The sequence below is a fragment of the Helianthus annuus genome, chromosome 5 (genome assembly GCF_002127325.2).
Source record: "Helianthus annuus cultivar XRQ/B chromosome 5, HanXRQr2.0-SUNRISE, whole genome shotgun sequence".
Lineage (NCBI taxonomy): Eukaryota > Viridiplantae > Streptophyta > Magnoliopsida > Asterales > Asteraceae > Helianthus > Helianthus annuus.
Window position 1 is genome coordinate 19,575,663 of NC_035437.2, and position 13,757 is coordinate 19,589,419.

The window sequence follows — 13,757 nt, forward strand, 5'->3', positions numbered from 1 at the left end:
CTATTTCTTATTGCTATATGGATCCAATGTGGGACCGTTTATGTAAGTCTCTATTTCTAGGTTTAATTTCTATGTTTCTTGATGTAGTTTATTAGCAAAAAGCTCTACAAATCTAAATACGTTTTATATTGTATGTCGGATACGGATTCGGATAGTGAAACGGATATCCGAATTTCAAAAATAAACAAAATGTTTCAAAACAAAAGTCTACACCAATCATCCAATTTTTTCAATTTCAAATCAAAACTCCATCGAACATACAACCAAAGAAATATACCATGTTCAAAAGGAAAAGCAAAAAAATATAATTCTTTTGAGCTTTGTTAACTTTTCAACAATTTAATTTTCACCTATATCTCTGTAGTCTGCACATGGAATGGAATCAAAACTTAAAACTCTATTCTTCCAATGCAACTCAAATGTGATAACTCAAAAGTCAAAACATGTCACCGCCATCCAACAATTTCACTTCTATTCCTCTAGATTTCTTTATATGTCTCATAATCTTCATGATTCAACCCTTCCTTCGACCTTCGTTCAGTTTGAATCGTCTCAATCTTTCATTTGCTTTGTGAGTTCGTGAGGTGGGGCGGCTGATATAGTGAGAGGCGTATAAAGTAAGTTAGAATTTTAGGGTTTTAATTGAATTATTGATATATATTTAAAAACTAGAAAAATAAAAGAACATAAAACTTCGGATATCGGATATCCGAAATATCCGAAAAATTTCAATATTACTATCCGAATCCGAATCCGAATTTTCGGATATCCGAGATTCGGATATCCGAATTTTCGGATATCCGAAAATTCGGATAATTCGGATTCGGATTTTCGGATAATTCGGATTCGGTTTCGGATTCGGATTTTTTTGAACACCCCTTCACATCCACCACAATCAGGTGCATGTAGCACCGACCGACCCTACAGGACCATCGCCAGCCCTAACCATAGCAAAGTGAAATCTTTATGTCAATAAGATTAGTTATCAAAGCAACACCCAATTCTAATTCCATGAAAATTAGGCAGACTTACGGTACTACTTTTAACCTTTTACCTGCCCAAATTTCTAAGTTATATCTCACAATCCAATGACTAAGTTATGTTACTTAATCATCATCTATAAATAAATCTGATCTCAACCAACATAAAAAAAAAAGCACATCACCAAAATTCCAACAATCACCTACCAAAAACACATCACCAAAATAGCCCTAATTTTGTAACCAAAAGAAAAAGAGTGTCAATATCAAATATGATTGTCAACTGGTCAAGAAAAGTGAATTCTAGCAAAATAAGAAATTACCCAAGTTTGTGCCGACCATACAATACCAAGTAGGACCGTGAATTTTATAAAGTTCCTTCTTTATGTATTGATGTCCAACCCTCATCCACCACCGCCTTCTACCATGTTTTCCATGTCAAAACCACCACACCATCACCACCGGTCTAACCCAAATGCCAAGAGAGTGGTCGGCGGGAGACCTTATCCCTAGCATATATGCGAGCCGCCCTATTAATTTTCTAAACTCTGCCACCGTCGCGATCCTTTATTCCTCCAATATGAAGAATCATCTTTAAACTGACCACCCTAAAATAGATCTTGAAGCAAGGTTTTCTCCCAAAATATATAAGAATGCACGATTCAAAAAAAACACAGTATAAGAATGCAGAACAAAAAAAGTCCATAGACATAACACAATAAATTTAGCTTCTTCTTAAAAATATCCCTCTTTAAAGGTTTTTTTTTAAATGCGTTCATAAGTTGGTATGGCTGCAAACAAAATAATATAGAAACATCATAGACAATCCCCAAAAATCATCACTGTTGTCAAAGGCCACCAACATCAAAGCCCAAAAATCCCCAAATTTCCCCAAAACCCCTGCCCCACATTTAAGAAATAGTAGAATCACAAATTTAATAAGAAGAGATTTGTTCTAAAAGCATAATAAAGAAACAGAGAACTCCTGCAAATAATTAGTTAGGGTTAATAACCAAATCTTTAGTATGTATTAGGGTTCATAACCAACAGTAAGAGTGCAATACATATTACGAATACATAACCTGTTGCCAGATTGCCTCCGGCCGGTGGATACCTCTGCACCGATGTCGACGCCGGAGAGCTGCCACAAACTTCGCCGCCGGCGGATCCCCTTGGTCATCTCGACACCGGAGTCATTTGCGACGGATCTCCAGTGTCGACGCCGGAGAGCCTACTCAGTCTCTGTCTCCCATCTCTTCTCCGATCGCTCTCACAAACAGACTTTCTTTCATTTGCGATGGGTTTTGAAGAATTTAGGTTTTGGATGCATGGCAAGCACAGTTGAGAAAGACCAACAACGAAGGAAGACTGAGGTTCTTGTTGAGAGAGAGAATAGAAAGAGAAAGTAAAGGTGAATTTGTGGTGGTATGTTAGGATTTTACAGGGCTTGTGATAAAGGGACAAGTCAGAAGTGAGTAAAAAAGGAAAAAAAAAAACACATTGAGCAGAGTCGAACCCAGGCTTCAAAGTTAAATAGTTAGATCCTTGACCGCTGGAGGAGCACATTTTTCATTGAACACAGATGTATTAAATGACTTATAAAGAAATAAATGACGGCAGCATTACTGTTCATAAAGTTCGTTTAGTAATATATAGGGTAATTGGGAATTTGTTAATTCTGAAACTCATGTATAACTGATGTATTCATTGCTAACTTTTATTGTATTTCACGATCTCCTTTACGTTTTTCTACAATTTTTATTATAACATACGGTGTGGAGGAGCTTGAAGAAGGGGCATAATGCAATATGTGGAGAACGTGTCAGAATGGGGCATGGTCTTAAAACGGACGGCGTGACCGGGGGTGTGGAAACGTGGCTTTTTTAACACATGTCACATACCTTTTGTATTATTTTATAATTAATTTTATATCAAATGTATTAAAAACTTATAAATATATTACTAGTAATCAAACAAATACATAACACTAAAACAAAAAAGACATTACATAAATTTTAAAAACATTTATAAAATTAAAAATACGAAACTAAAAAACACATAACTTAAATAAAAAAATCTAATGATTTCCCACACCGAGCGGAGCTTGAATTCACGGTTGTGCACGTGCCTAAAGTTGATGAGAGCCCCTTGAATGATGTCGTCCTCTCCGAGATCACCACCCTCGATCTCCACATGAGTGTGGATCGTCTTGATTCTTTCGCAATCAAAACGGATCATCCTAAAACGAGACGAGAAGGAGTCGACGGTTCGATTGTTATGACCCGTATAGGCTTTGAAGTTTTGTCGGATTGTCCTCCAAAAAGGACCGCTCAAGCGCCTACCCGGCGTGTGGTTGCTCAAAGCTTCGGTCCACGTCACGGCTGCCATCGTCGGGTATTTTTTGGTGAAGTGGAACGGCGTTGAAGTGGAAAAGTTTGTATAAAAATGAAGAAGTGTTAGTTTTTATAAATTTGGGTGAAGATGTTGGTTGTATTTATAGTGTGAAATTATAATTTTTTTAAAAAAAGGTAAAAGAAAAATATAAAAGTTCAAGTTAACTGTTGGGGTTAAATGGCTAACATTCACGTCTATGAACCATGTGCTACGTCATCTACAAAATATCTTCCACGCCGGTGGAGATTCCCCGCACGTTGAAAATGCCGTAGACGGGATGGTGTGCACATCGTTTAGCAGCAACAACGCCATTATTAAACGCTCACACGTATGATCTTACGACGAAACTAATTAGAAAATTAGAAAAGTCATTACAATAGTGAACTCAATTACAATAACAAGAACACTAATAATATCCGCAAACATCTTTCACAAATCGAATATTTATATTGTCAAGAGTTTTCTCTTAAGACAGATTCACAATCATCATTTCAAAAATTACAAAACAACTAAGGGTATCCGGTGTGAGAGTCGGCAAAGGTCGGCAAAGTGAGTTTACCACTCAGTAAACACCATCACCAACACTAGTTTACCGCTCAAACTTTACCAAATCGGTGGTGGGTTGTCGATGCGGTGAAGAGTGTGTGTGTGTGTGGTGGGAGGGGGTCCATGTAATCTCTCAACCAATCACACTCTTTTCCTTTTTTTTAAAAAAAAAAAAAAAAAGTTTACCACTTCTGCAAGTGTCTAAACCATTGCCAACACTTTTCAGCAAAGTTTAAACATTTTTCACTGATTGATGTGACGCACTCTGATTGATTGATTTTTTAGTTTGTCACTCTCAAATGTCTAACCACTTCTTACACCCTACTGTGGAATAGCAGAACTGCAATAGCAGAACTGTTTTTGAAGGAATACAATGATACAATAGTTGTGGGGCGATGTGATAGTGTGGTCCACATGGGCATATCAAGTAGAACATAGGCAGAGAGAGAATAGCAAGACCAAAAAATCATAATTCCACAAGTCTTTATCCCCGCTTATTTGTAAAATAAGTTTCAAAACAGCTATGTTTACTTTTTGTAGTCATTCATCTTTATTTTCAATCAACTTTAAAATTTAATGAAATGAAATAGATTAAGACATTCAATCATAATTAAGAATAGAGTTTTATCAACATCACTAATAACATCTTTCACAAATCACATATTTGTGTAATTATAGTTTTATCTTAAGAAGACAGATTCACAATCATCATTTCAGAATTTTGATACAACTATTGTGGGTTGGTTTGCCTATTTGCAAACAAGTGCGAGTGGTCTTGCAGCAGTGTGGTTGGGATTGCTGAACAATGTGTGGTTGAGTTGAGAAGCTAGTGTAGTAACGGAACCAATTTAAGATGGACCATCGTTGTAGGGCGATGCAGTGGTGTGGTCCACATAGATCGAATAGAGAGAGGAAGAGTAACAGCAAGAGAAAAAAATCATAATTCCATAAGTTTGCAAAGGCCCTACTCATCTTTAAAATGAATTTCCAAATAGCTTTGTTTACTTTTTGTGGTCTTTCCTAATTAATTTTCAAACACTTTTAAAAGCTCACTAAGACAATAAAACCTTTTTTATTAAAAAAAATTAAAGGTTCGAATGAGGGATTACTGCCATCAACAAACAACCACAAAGCCAGATTGCAATAAAAAATTGGCCACATCAATCTCTTAGATGAGCGGATGGATATTCATCATCACCGAGTTAATCTAAAAATAATGGTTTCCTATTCAAACGTTGTCATTAACAAAAACCTAATGGTTCAAACGAACCCAGATCGAAAACCCAAACAGGTTAAATAGCTATATCTAACAAGAAGACTTTTGGAGACACCGATGATGGCCAACGACAAGGGGTCAAAGGGCATTCGGTCAAATGAGAAACTTCATCGAAAACCCTAAACAGTTAGAGACATACCAGCTCAATTGGGAACTGAATGATGGGAACTGAACCACAAGTCTGAACTAATAGTTTGATGGAACAAACCGAGAAAAACCCAGATGGATTATTAAGCGAAATCACTCGGAAGATCCAAGCATTTCTGCAGCTCATTTAACTCGGCATTTGAAACCGGCGCTTTAACCCAATTCCAGCGAACCCCAGGAGCCTCCTGTTTCAAAAGCGGCCATCCACAAAGCATCATTTTTTCTTCAAATTTGAATAGGTAGAGAATTTCACCAAAATACATGAAAACCGCAATTTACTCCTATATATAATTAGCTCAAATTTTTAACTTTAAAATCACTAGGGTTTAAGATTTGTAACATACTTCTTATACCACTACATAAGAAAGAATATTAGTAATCATCCTCATCTTCATCTTCAGAGTTGCTTCCATCAAATATATGATACTCTTCATCACTGTTTTCGGCATCTTGTCCATTGTTTGGAAAACTACCAAATAATTCTTGCAGGTACGTCTTCGAAACATTCTCTTGGTTTATATCTTTACAACACATAGGAAAATTAGTCGAATAGTATTTTTTTTTTAAATCTGATAGGTTTTATCTTCACATGCCCATAATTTATATATAAATTACTCCTATAAATGATTTAAAATATGATTTTGTGCATGCGACTAACGTGATTTCGACACGCGCCTCATGGAATGATGGAATCGCCTGAAGCAGTCAAACAACAAACTCTCGCTTGACTGCTCCCACGCGCGCCTCAGGTGTGATATTTAAAATTAAGGGGCTGTTTGTTTACCTCTTAATGAGGCTCTTGATGGTTCAGCACTTAATGATTCAGACTGTTTGTTTCGCGAGCAGATGTCTGAATGATTCAGACATTTGCCTCTGAATGGTTAAACATTATACTGGGTCTGAATGGTTAAGACCTCTTATCTGAATTGGTCAGACATTTGCCTCTGAACAGTTAAGAATTGTATTGGCTCTTAATGGTTAAGACCTCTTACTGGTTCAACACTTAACCATTCAGAAGTTGCCAAACAGCCCCTAACATCCAGTAAGAATTCATCAAAAAATGAAGATAATGATAGAAATGTTAAGATTAAAAAAACAGTGATTATATCAAGGATACAAGATGAATCAGGTAAAGCATCGTTCCCATCACCACCCTAGAAACATGCACAGCGAAAAAATATTAGGCGAAATTATCATATGATGTCCGTTTTATATGACGTTGACAAAATAGGATTATGTTTACCATATCAAGTCCCTCATATGCATCAAAATCCTCATCTGCATTTTCATCCTCAATATCATCTTCCATGTCATCATCTTCATCATTACTCATTTCGTTCTCCTCAATATGAACTTCATCTGCATACTCAACAATTTCAAACCAACATCTTCGCACGAAAATAATTTCTTAAAAACGTAAAGGGGTAGACAATTCATAAACACACACCTTTATTGACTATCTTTTCTTTTATCACATTTATCGTTCTTTTTAATTTTTCAAGATGTAAAGAAGCCGACTTCAGAAAAGACTCTGCACCGGGATTTGGATATACTGATAAAAACCTCACTTTAACGCGTAACCTCAAGATCTCGAGGATGTGTTGAGAGAACCAACCCGTTGCTAACTGCAAAGTAAATGATTTTATGTAAAATATATATATTTATGTAAAATGAAGTACAGCGTAATGTATCATACAGTGCAAGATGTTTGAGTCAAGGGCTTTTTAATCTCTTGTTGAATGTAATCATCGACAAGTTCAAAAAGCTGAAATGATGTTTGACATTTGTATGGAAAAACTCGAAAGCCACATAAATCATCCCATTTGTGCTTCAACCTGTAAAGCAAATCAAACTGAATATCTTAAATTATTAATTTTAAGTTTAAGTAGATGAAATTTAAAAAACGTATTACCCGGATGCTATGCCACTATCACAGTAGCTTCTCAGAGGTGGTGGTACTCTGAAGTCCATCCGCTGATATCTGTCGTAAAAAAATATATTAAGATACTAAAGAAATTATAATACCAAAAAACAAAAAAATAAATAAATAAATAAAGTATAAAAGGAGTTTATTCTTATAGAATTCTTACATGCGAGATTCTGGATCTTTACGAGGATCGTATCCTTTTCTGATCCAAAACCGACGATATGGCCCGTTTAGAAAATAATACGCTGCCCTGAAGAGATACCTGTAAACCAAATATATTTAATTAAAGATAAACTAATGTTTTATTCTGAATTAATTTTGCAAAATTGTCAACCTTGGACATCTAAATCGTGGATAAATTAAGATGAGACTCATGTTTTAGGGTAATTTCATCCCAACAAACAGAGGTGGAACCAAAGGGGGGTCAAGAGGGTCCACTGACCCCCCCGAACATGGAAATTTGTAAGATTTTTATATATTCAATCCTATGTTGTCAAAAGCGCAAAAAACGCGCCCTAGGCGCAGGTTTAGCGCCTGGTGGCAGCCTAGGCGCAAATATGGGCTTTTTTTTGTAAAAACGGTGATCAGGCGTGCGCTCGGATCTAGGCGCAACGAGTAAAAAGCGCGGGATTTTGTTCTATCAGGCGCATTTTTCTTTTTTATGTTTTTTTTTTAGTTTTTACAGCTGTAATCCACTCCTTTTTAACCACTGGATAAAGACTTGTTTCCTTATCCTTTTTAACCCTAATCCCCTAATCAGCCACCACAACCTCGATCTTTTCTGAAAACTTAAACCCCCCCCCCCCCCTCCCCAAATGCTCGCTTCTTCTCCAAGAAACTCAAGAAGCCAAGTCGTCTGCAGCATTTAATCTGGTGAGTTGTTTTCGATTTTTGTATCTTGTTAACATTTAATGTTGTTTCTAGTTTCCTTTTCATTGTAGTTGACTGTAAATGTCGTTAAATTCTGACTGCAGTTAGTTTTTTGACCGAACTTGACATGCAGTTGTAGCTGCATTTAATTTCCCACTATAATTGACATAAATTGCTGATGATTTTTACTGCACTGTTACTTTTTTCTTCTGTGTAATTGTTCCAGCAGCCTATTCTCACACAACTTTTCAATACAAATCACAATTACATAGACAGATTGCATAGTAAATTAGTAATTACTCTTTATATTTGAATATCACATGATCAGTTTAAACTAAGCGAGTAAAATAGATTAATTATAAAAAGTAATTACTAAGTTACTATGCAGTCAGTCTATGTAATTGTGATTTGTATTGAAAAGTTGTGTGAGAATAGGCTGCTGGAACAATTACACAGAAGAAAAAAGTAACAGTGCAGTAAAAATCATCAGCAATTTATGTCAATTATAGTGGGAAATTAAATGCAGCTACAACTGCATGTCAAGTTCGGTCAAAAAACTAACTGCAGTCAGAATTTAACGACATTTACAGTCAACTACAACGAAAAGGAAACTAGAAACAACATTAAATGTTAACAAGATACAAAAATCGAAAACAACTCACCAGATTAAATGCTGCAGACGACTTGGCTTCTTGAGTTTCTTGGAGAAGAAGAGAGCATTTGGGGAGGGGGGGGGGGGGGGGGGGGGGGGAGGAAGAAGAGAGCACTTGGCTTCTTGAGTTTCTTAAATAAAGATCGAGGTTTATTTATGCAACAAGAAGTTCATCGGGATGTGAAAGGAACTGGAGCACATTTGAGCAAGTAATTTATCTTTCAAAGTTTGATGATAATATGAAGTTTATTTATGCTTTAATAATTTAAAATATATTATTTTAAATAATAGATCCATTCCAAGAAAAGGAACCGATTAGAACACAAGAAGTTGCAAGATCTTGTGTTTGTCAAGTACAACAAGACACTCAAGAACCGGCGTGATAAAGAGGTTGTGTATGATCCGATATTGATGATTGATGATTGTAATGAGTGGATGACTGGAAGGATGGAAGAAGAACGGGTTTTTGAGGATGAAGACTTGACATGGGAAGTTGTAGGAGATGCGAGTGGGGCTGGAGAGGTAAGGGCAACAAGATCATCACAACCATCATCTTCAAGAGCTTTAGTGGATGAAGATTCTGAAAAAGACGATCTTGATGAATCCGAAGCTGAATATCCAATTGATGTTGATGGAAGTTCTGATGATCAGTTTGATGAGGGTCTTGATGATTGATGATGAACTATAAGTTTAAATGTTTTAGACTTAGTGACCGCAAACGTTTGTATAAGTCCTAGACTCCTAGTAACTTTTGGTATAACTTTTGGTTAGTGACCGCAAACGTTTGTATAAGTCCTAGACTCCTAGTAACTTTTGGTATAACTTTTGGTATCACTAAGTGTGTATAAGCCCTAAACTTTTGCTACTAACTATTAGCTACACGATCTTAAATGGCATATATAATAGTTTTTTTAATTTTATATGTGGAATCTTATTTATTTTCAAAGCATACATATTTTTTATATTTTTTTATCTATGTGCGCTTTTCTTAAAAAGGCCCACGCTTTTTTTGCGCCTTGCGCCTAGGCTCCGGGCGAAGCCGATGCGCCTCGCCTGCGCCTTGCATCTTTGACAACATAGATTCAATCATGAGATTTTTCAAGGGAAAAACATGTTTTAGACCCTCTAGTTGTAGCTGGTAGAAAAGAAAGTCTTATGATGACCCCCTGACAAAGAAGTTCGGGTTCCGCCACTGCCAACAAACAAATCATAATATCATATACACACCCATTTTCAAATTTATAACATTTATACCCTTTTATTAAAACTGCAGTAGGATATATGAATCTGGAGTGTAAAGAGAAAGAGAAGGGTATATTGGTCAAACTATAATTTGTAATTAAGAAAATGTGTAAATATGATTTTTTTTCTTATATCTTGAATGGGTACATCTAATTATCCGATATTCATTTGTTTTGGTTGGCTAAATACGATATTATGCAAGTTTTCAAGAGTATATATGATATTTCTCCAACGTTTTGTTCGTATTTAATTTTGTCAATATCTAATTTACATTGTTCAGGTGTAATATGGCATTTAGGTAAACTTAGATGTTTCCAAACATACCTTTTTATAGAGTTTTCGCCGAGACTCAAACCTTTGTTAGACAAATGCTCAGACAAAGATTGTCTGATCCATACGGGACGCTCGTTAAACAAATCACATACTGCCATCTGGTATTTCCATTCTTTTGTACCTTCAGCTATGAACTTTTCCCAGTTCACCTTCTTAGGAACATGTATGAATGTTAAGGCAGCAAAAATCACACAGACGTCGCCACGCATACATAGAATATTAATGAGCACGCACATATAAAACGTTAACAATAAGGATATCTTTGATGTTGAAATCAATTGCAAGGCAAGGCTCTATGTCCATCTACATTCACACATAAAAATTTGAAACTGATTATGCCCTTTAACCGTATCATTTTTGCATTTTTATTAGTTTTTTAGTTCACAAAAAGAGAATAAAAAACATTCTTGAGATTGATTGATGATACCTCCCAACGGTGTTGTACAACTCCCTCGTGTTTCTTTTTCTGGCTCGCATAAATAGATGGTTGCAACCTAAAAGGAAATACAAAAAACATTATGAATGAAATCTTTTATTTAAAAAATTTATAAGAAAGTCGTTTGTTATGGTGACGAGAAGAAGCATCTTACACCAAATTCTCCTGTGTGTTTTTCAGCGAGAAAAGAGGGGGTAGTAAAATCATTAAATCCTCTTGATCCGCATCAATTAGCCCATGTTTCTCTGCAATGTGCACATACACAACAAGCATGAACACCTTAAACAAACTATTAATAACGCAATAGTAACAAACAATTAAGAAAAAGAACATAGTGGAATGAGGACCGAACCAAATTGTGGTTCAACATCAGCCCAGTTTCTCTTCTTTTTCCGTGCAACATCAGCATGAACGGCAAGAACGTGCTGGTAGTCTGCCATTCCTATAGAATTTAAACGTAGATAAATATAAAGATGGCAGAGAAACAGGTGAGTCAAATGGGTTGGGAAACTAGTCAAATTAGTAATTTTATCTGCAGGTCAAATGGGTCGGGTCGGGTTGATAGAGCCAACCCACCAACACTTTGTTCCTTTCTAAAAATAGTTTTGCATATAGTTAATGCAATAAATATAATAAGAAACTAGATTAACTTAAAAAAATAAAAGAGTAAAGTACACGGATGGTCCCTATGGTTTACCAAAATTTTGGATTTGGTCCCTAGTTTTTCAAAAGTATACAGATGATCCATGTGGTTTGCATTTTGTAACGAAATTAGTCCCCAGCCAACACATCTAAAGGTTTCAGTAGGTCGAAGTTAGGGGCTAAATGCGTTACAAAATGCAAACCACGGGGACCATCCATGTACTTTTGGCAAAGCTGGAGACTAAATGCGTTACAAAGTGCAAACCACAGAGAATATCCTTGTAGTTTTGGAAAGCTAGGGACCAATTGGTAAACCACAGGGACCATTCGTGTACTTCACTCAAAATAAAATAAGTTCTTCTAAATAACACAATTTAGGATACTGTACCTATTTGAATAAATAGTTAGGAAAACTTTTTGAATCTTTAACCCGTTCAACATGTTTTATTTCAGAAAATTACAATAAAAATAAAGATTTGACATTTTTCTAACCATTAAAATTATACGTTTCTGACACATGGCCAACAATATCAGCACAAACATTTTCTTCTGCTCCTTCTGATATCCGTCCCTCATCTTTCTGTTTCGAAATTTTCAATAAAAACTGGTTGCAAGGCATCACAATATCCCCATTTACAGGATGTGAGTACGGATCTTCGGGGCGGAAATGAAGTTCTAATTTGTTTGATTGCGATTCTCGAGCCTACAAACGTTGTACCGGTTTACACAAATCATTGATTAAAACTTACAGGTGGCAATTTCCGACTCACTGATTATGCCACATCTACTAACTAACAGAAGTCCTTACCTTTGCAATATCTTGAGTCCCACCAAGAGTCTCCAGAGCTCGTTCCATAGATGACGGGTAACCAGGGTAGTTAATTGCAAAGACTTTGTTGGTTGGTAAAACACCCGTAATAGACCCGTCTTTTATCACCCCCATTGCTCTTCTTAAAACTGTAAAAATGTCGACGTTGTTATCTTAAAGTAGTTCTAATGCTGGAATTCGAATTTTAATTCAGTGTTTGCATCTACATATAGGGTAAAGTTCTTGTACAAATAATCTTAACATACTAAACATACAAATTGAAGGAAAACTCAAAAAGACAAGGTGGCATTTTTGTAATTATCAATAACTATCAAAGTTACTCTACAAATATACCTAAAAAAAACCTAACCCCTCCTCCCCCCCCCCCCAAAAAAAAAAAACTTAAAAGAAACCTAACCCCCACCCCCCCGCCCCAAAAAAACCTAAAAAAAACCTACCCCCCCCCCAACCCAAGCTAAAATGCTAAAAACTAAACCTCCAAAAAACCTAAAAAAATCTAAAAAAAAAAACACAAATAATTTTATTTTATTTTTTAACATTTTTTAATAAAAAATCGCTACTTTTAGTAGCAGCAAAAAAATTATTATTATTATTTTTTTTTTTTTTGCTAACGAAATGTAGCGATTTTTTAATAAAAAATGTTTAAAAAAAAAGTTGTGTTTTTTAGGTATTTTTGGTTGAGTTCACATTTGTATAGTAACTTTAATAGTTGATGGTAATTACAAAAATGCCACCTTGTCTTTTTGAATTTTCCTTCAATTTGTATGTTTAGTATGTTAAGATTATTTGTATTTGATCTTTTGCCTCTACATATATCCACAATGTTAGTCACATGGCTCGCATATAATAGATGTTATATATGTTTGATATATACAGCCATAAGGAGTGTTTGGATGTGCGTCTAAAATGCTCAGTCCTGATTATTTAGACTGAGAGAAGTAGCTGAAGAATTGCTGCAAGAAAACTGATTATTTATGCTATGTGGCTCACCCTTGGACAACTATGTTTTATTCACATTTTAATCAAAATAGTAAAAGGGGTGTGTACAAACCAGATATCCAAAATCAAGTTACCCAACAAGACACAATTGGAAACACTCACATGTGTTTCTCAAAGTTCAAATTCTCTGAGGCATTTCATCAAACACCTTGAAGGCAACAATTAGTTACCAAGAAATTGGAGATTACTGATTACAGTAAGTAACAAAAGCATCCTATCCTATAGGGAGTAAGCTTGAAATCAATCAATCATATCATGAAAAAATGAAAATAAGCTTTCTAGTTCAATTGAAAAAAATATATATAAAACAAGAATTTTATACCTTAATGATGATGATGTCCTCCTGCGTTGATGATATCGGCTTGTTTACTCACTCGATTTCGACCTTACACTCCTCTGTTGACTGCTGCGATGATGAAGAAAGAACCAGGGGCCAGGGCCTGGACGCATATGATCGACGTTCTGCCTGCCTTCCCAGTTCCAG

General features: G+C 35.7%; 1 protein-coding gene and 1 long non-coding RNA gene across 4 annotated transcripts; both read right to left on the reverse strand.

The window, feature by feature from the left end:
• Positions 1-208: 208 nt before the first annotated feature.
• Positions 209-2,464, reverse strand: LOC110940105. Its single transcript, XR_002592829.2, has 2 exons — positions 1,304-2,464; positions 209-593 (listed from the first exon to the last, which is right to left on the reverse strand). It is a non-coding gene; the product is annotated as an uncharacterized LOC110940105 (long non-coding RNA).
• A 2,570-nt stretch (positions 2,465-5,034) lies between these two features.
• On the reverse strand, positions 5,035-13,757 carry LOC110940106 (general transcription factor 3C polypeptide 5). 3 transcript variants are annotated; one of them, XM_022181666.2, is made up of 16 exons: positions 13,596-13,754; positions 12,254-12,402; positions 11,938-12,148; positions 11,156-11,245; positions 10,958-11,048; positions 10,795-10,861; positions 10,628-10,670; positions 10,359-10,530; positions 7,434-7,532; positions 7,256-7,324; positions 7,040-7,178; positions 6,791-6,968; positions 6,587-6,702; positions 6,461-6,497; positions 5,688-5,864; positions 5,035-5,528 (listed from the first exon to the last, which is right to left on the reverse strand). In XM_022181666.2, exons 2-15 carry the CDS (start codon positions 12,386-12,388, stop codon positions 5,716-5,718), a joined length of 1,596 nt encoding a protein of 531 aa, XP_022037358.1. In that variant the 5' UTR covers positions 12,389-12,402; positions 13,596-13,754; the 3' UTR covers positions 5,035-5,528; positions 5,688-5,715. The 3 variants fall into 3 exon arrangements, with proteins under 3 accessions (XP_022037358.1, XP_022037357.1, XP_022037356.1); XM_022181665.2 differs by lacking the exon at positions 5,035-5,528 and adding an exon at positions 13,376-13,492 and having other exon boundaries at positions 5,552-5,864; positions 13,596-13,757; XM_022181664.2 differs by lacking the exon at positions 5,035-5,528 and having other exon boundaries at positions 5,552-5,864.

Bases quoted from the DNA above. Each gene is read 5' to 3' on its own strand.
- LOC110940106 (XM_022181666.2), bottom strand. From the start codon at position 12,388: ATGGGGGTGATAAAAGACGGGTCTATTACGGGTGTTTTACCAACCAAC. The intron at 7,325-7,433 runs GTAAGAATTCTA...TTTTTACGACAG, and splicing joins AAAGATCCAGAATCTCGCAT to ATATCAGCGGATGGACTTCA. The intron at 5,865-6,460 runs GTATCCTTGATA...TGTGTTGTAAAG, and splicing joins TGCTTTACCTGATTCATCTT to ATATAAACCAAGAGAATGTT.